The sequence below is a fragment of the Geospiza fortis genome, unplaced genomic scaffold (genome assembly GCF_000277835.1).
Source record: "Geospiza fortis unplaced genomic scaffold, GeoFor_1.0 scaffold40, whole genome shotgun sequence".
In the NCBI taxonomy this organism is placed as follows: Eukaryota; Metazoa; Chordata; class Aves; order Passeriformes; family Thraupidae; genus Geospiza; species Geospiza fortis.
The window spans coordinates 12,728,314-12,730,824 of record NW_005054297.1 but is presented as its reverse complement, the minus strand read 5'-3'; the positions used below and the strand labels follow the sequence as shown (position 1 = coordinate 12,730,824).

The 2,511-nt window shown below is 38.2% G+C and overlaps 1 protein-coding gene across 1 annotated transcript in view; it reads right to left on the bottom strand.

Annotated features, from left to right (window-relative positions):
* Window positions 1-2,223, bottom strand: part of OCIAD1 (OCIA domain containing 1) — a 16,485-nt gene extending 14,262 nt beyond the window's left edge. Inside the window, exons 1-2 of the mRNA XM_005415645.2 lie at window positions 2,134-2,223; window positions 1,669-1,753 (exon numbers count right to left, since the gene is read on the bottom strand). Of these exons, the coding sequence (XP_005415702.1) occupies window positions 1,669-1,753; window positions 2,134-2,223 (175 nt within the window). The remainder of the gene's footprint in view (window positions 1-1,668; window positions 1,754-2,133) is intronic.
* Between the last annotated feature and the right edge of the window lie 288 nt (window positions 2,224-2,511).

Genomic DNA, 2,511 nt, shown 5'->3' with positions numbered 1-2,511 from the left:
ATCAACAGCACATAAAGATGGTAATATAATGCACCCAAGTCAAAATTGTTTGATGGGGATAAAGTTTTATCGGTATGATTTGATTTTGTTAGCATGATTTTAGTTAGAATTTTTAAGAGTGTAAGAATTTGTATGATAATGTGATTACAAACTAGTAACTGCAGTAAAGCATATAGTAAACTGAATTGTGAAATGACTAGTGGCAGAAGCTGTCAAGAGAAACTATGACAAAACAGACAGTTTATAAGAATGAGTAAAATTTGCTACAGCTTGAAATTTGAATAAACCAACTGAAAACACACAAATTTATAGTAACCTCAGTGAATAACAAAAGTTGACACAATACAAAGTGAGGATTTCAGCACAGTCACACAAACACCCTCTTGGCAAAGGGGAGTTCAAGCACTATGTATTTAATACAGTGAATACAGTCTGGTATGTGTATGCAGAACAGGGAAACAAAGACAGGAGACCTAGAAAACAGCAATGGACTTTAGGCTCTCCCAGCCAGATAACAGCACAATACACAACCCTTGGAAAAAAAAATCTGTTACTGTTGTAGCTCCCTAAAGAGAAATTACTCAAGAAACTAACTTAGGGCATTCAAGTAATACCCACATGCTGTTTCTTTAGTGACTATATAAAGATTCACAGGGCAATGAGCTACATTGCCAAGCAGCAGAACAGCTCAGGAACAAACAACTCTCTCTCCTCTTTGTCTTCCAAAAGAGAGATTATCAATAAACCACAACCATCATTGTACCACTAATGGATCTGCCACCTTCACTTATAAAATTATACAGAAAATGTCCGTTTTAGCAAATATGCTGAAGATTTCCAAGTATTTGTGTAAAAGTGGATGAGGCAAATGCCAAACCAATGGAGAAAGACAAAACAGAACTTTGAATCATTAATTGAAAATCATAATGCCTTAGGACCTGTCCCTGAAAGTATTGGCTTCCATGAGAAATTAAGAGCCCCAGTGTGCTAAAATTAGCACATCAGCTGCTAAATTCTTCATCTGTCCTGGTTTTTGCCAAGCCACCTATCAGCATCAGGAACCTACCAGTGTATGATAAAACAGCAGGCAACAATCACATCAGAAGGCCTTTTCAAACCTCGAGAGCAGGTGTACAAAAATCAAGCATGCCTTGAACCTTAGGGTTACAGAAACCATGCACAGACACATCAATTTTCTCCAAAAGCTGAATAGAGTGACTACTTATATATTATTCTCTTTACAAGTCTCTATAAAGATGAAAACTAATGGTTATAAGTTAAACTATTTTATTCTTGCATGTTAAAGATAACAATAAAAATTGAAAATAAAAATGCAGAAATAACACAAAAAAGAAAATCCAGTAATAAATTAAATGAGACTCAGTAATTAAATCTATTTTCAGATTTTTAATAACCACATAAAATATGAAGATATCTTGTTATAAGGCATACAACTTAGAAATTATGTTGCACCTTTTACAAAACTGCTGCAAACTCTTAGTAAATACTACATGGATCAGCATTTGCTGGGACACCCTTCTAGTACACGTGAAGCTCGTTAATCCTTTGTTGTGCTATATTGACCCAGACCCTCTGTAATGCCTCAGGCAACAGCAAAAGCTAAGGGTGGAAAGAAAGCAACCAGGTTTACCAGCAAAGTGAGCTTACCTCTATACCGAAAACTCTCTTCAGCACATTCCTTGAGGAGTCGTCTTTCTTCCTCCGTTGGAATATAAGGCTTTGGTACTTCCCTCTTTCATTAGTGAAATCAATTAGAAAAGAATGGACCAAACAGTTTGAGGGCATTTTTCAATCAAAAAACTTAATGTCTAACTTTCATACCTTGTAGTTTCTATACTTTCACTCAGTTAAGAAACCAGTATCTTTTGTCCATAAATGTCACAGGAAATATGTAATTTTTAAAAATTCAGTGCTTCTAAAAATTACATGAGAGAGCAGGAAATACTTTGTGCATAGTCAGATCCCAACTCAGCTCAGTCCTTTTACTTTAGAAAAGCCTGCTTTGGTCCCTCCAACCAGCCTTCCAAATAGCTGACATCTGACAGATCATTAAGTGCCTTTTTGAAGTATTTCTTAGGGTTTCAAAGACCACAGGGTGTGTTGTTGGTTCACAGGGATGTAATTCAGCGAGAGCTGACCAGCTGTTTCACCAGCATATGCGGGGTTTGTGTGGCTGACCCTGTCCCGCTGTGGCAAGGCCATCGGCACCAGGGGAACAGAGAATCACAGAATCAGCTGGGTTGGAAAAGACTTCTAAGGTCATCTAGCGCTGAACACCACCACACTAAGTGCCATGTCCAGTCTTTCCTTAAACACCACTAGGCACGGTGACTCCAGAACCTCCCTGAGCAGTCCATTCCAATATCTAATGATGCTTCCTGTGAAGCAATTCCATCTAATGTCTAATCTAAATCTCCCCTGGTGCAGCTTAATATGATGCTCTCTTGTCCTATCGCTGGCTGCCTGGCAGAAGAGGCCGATCCCCACCCG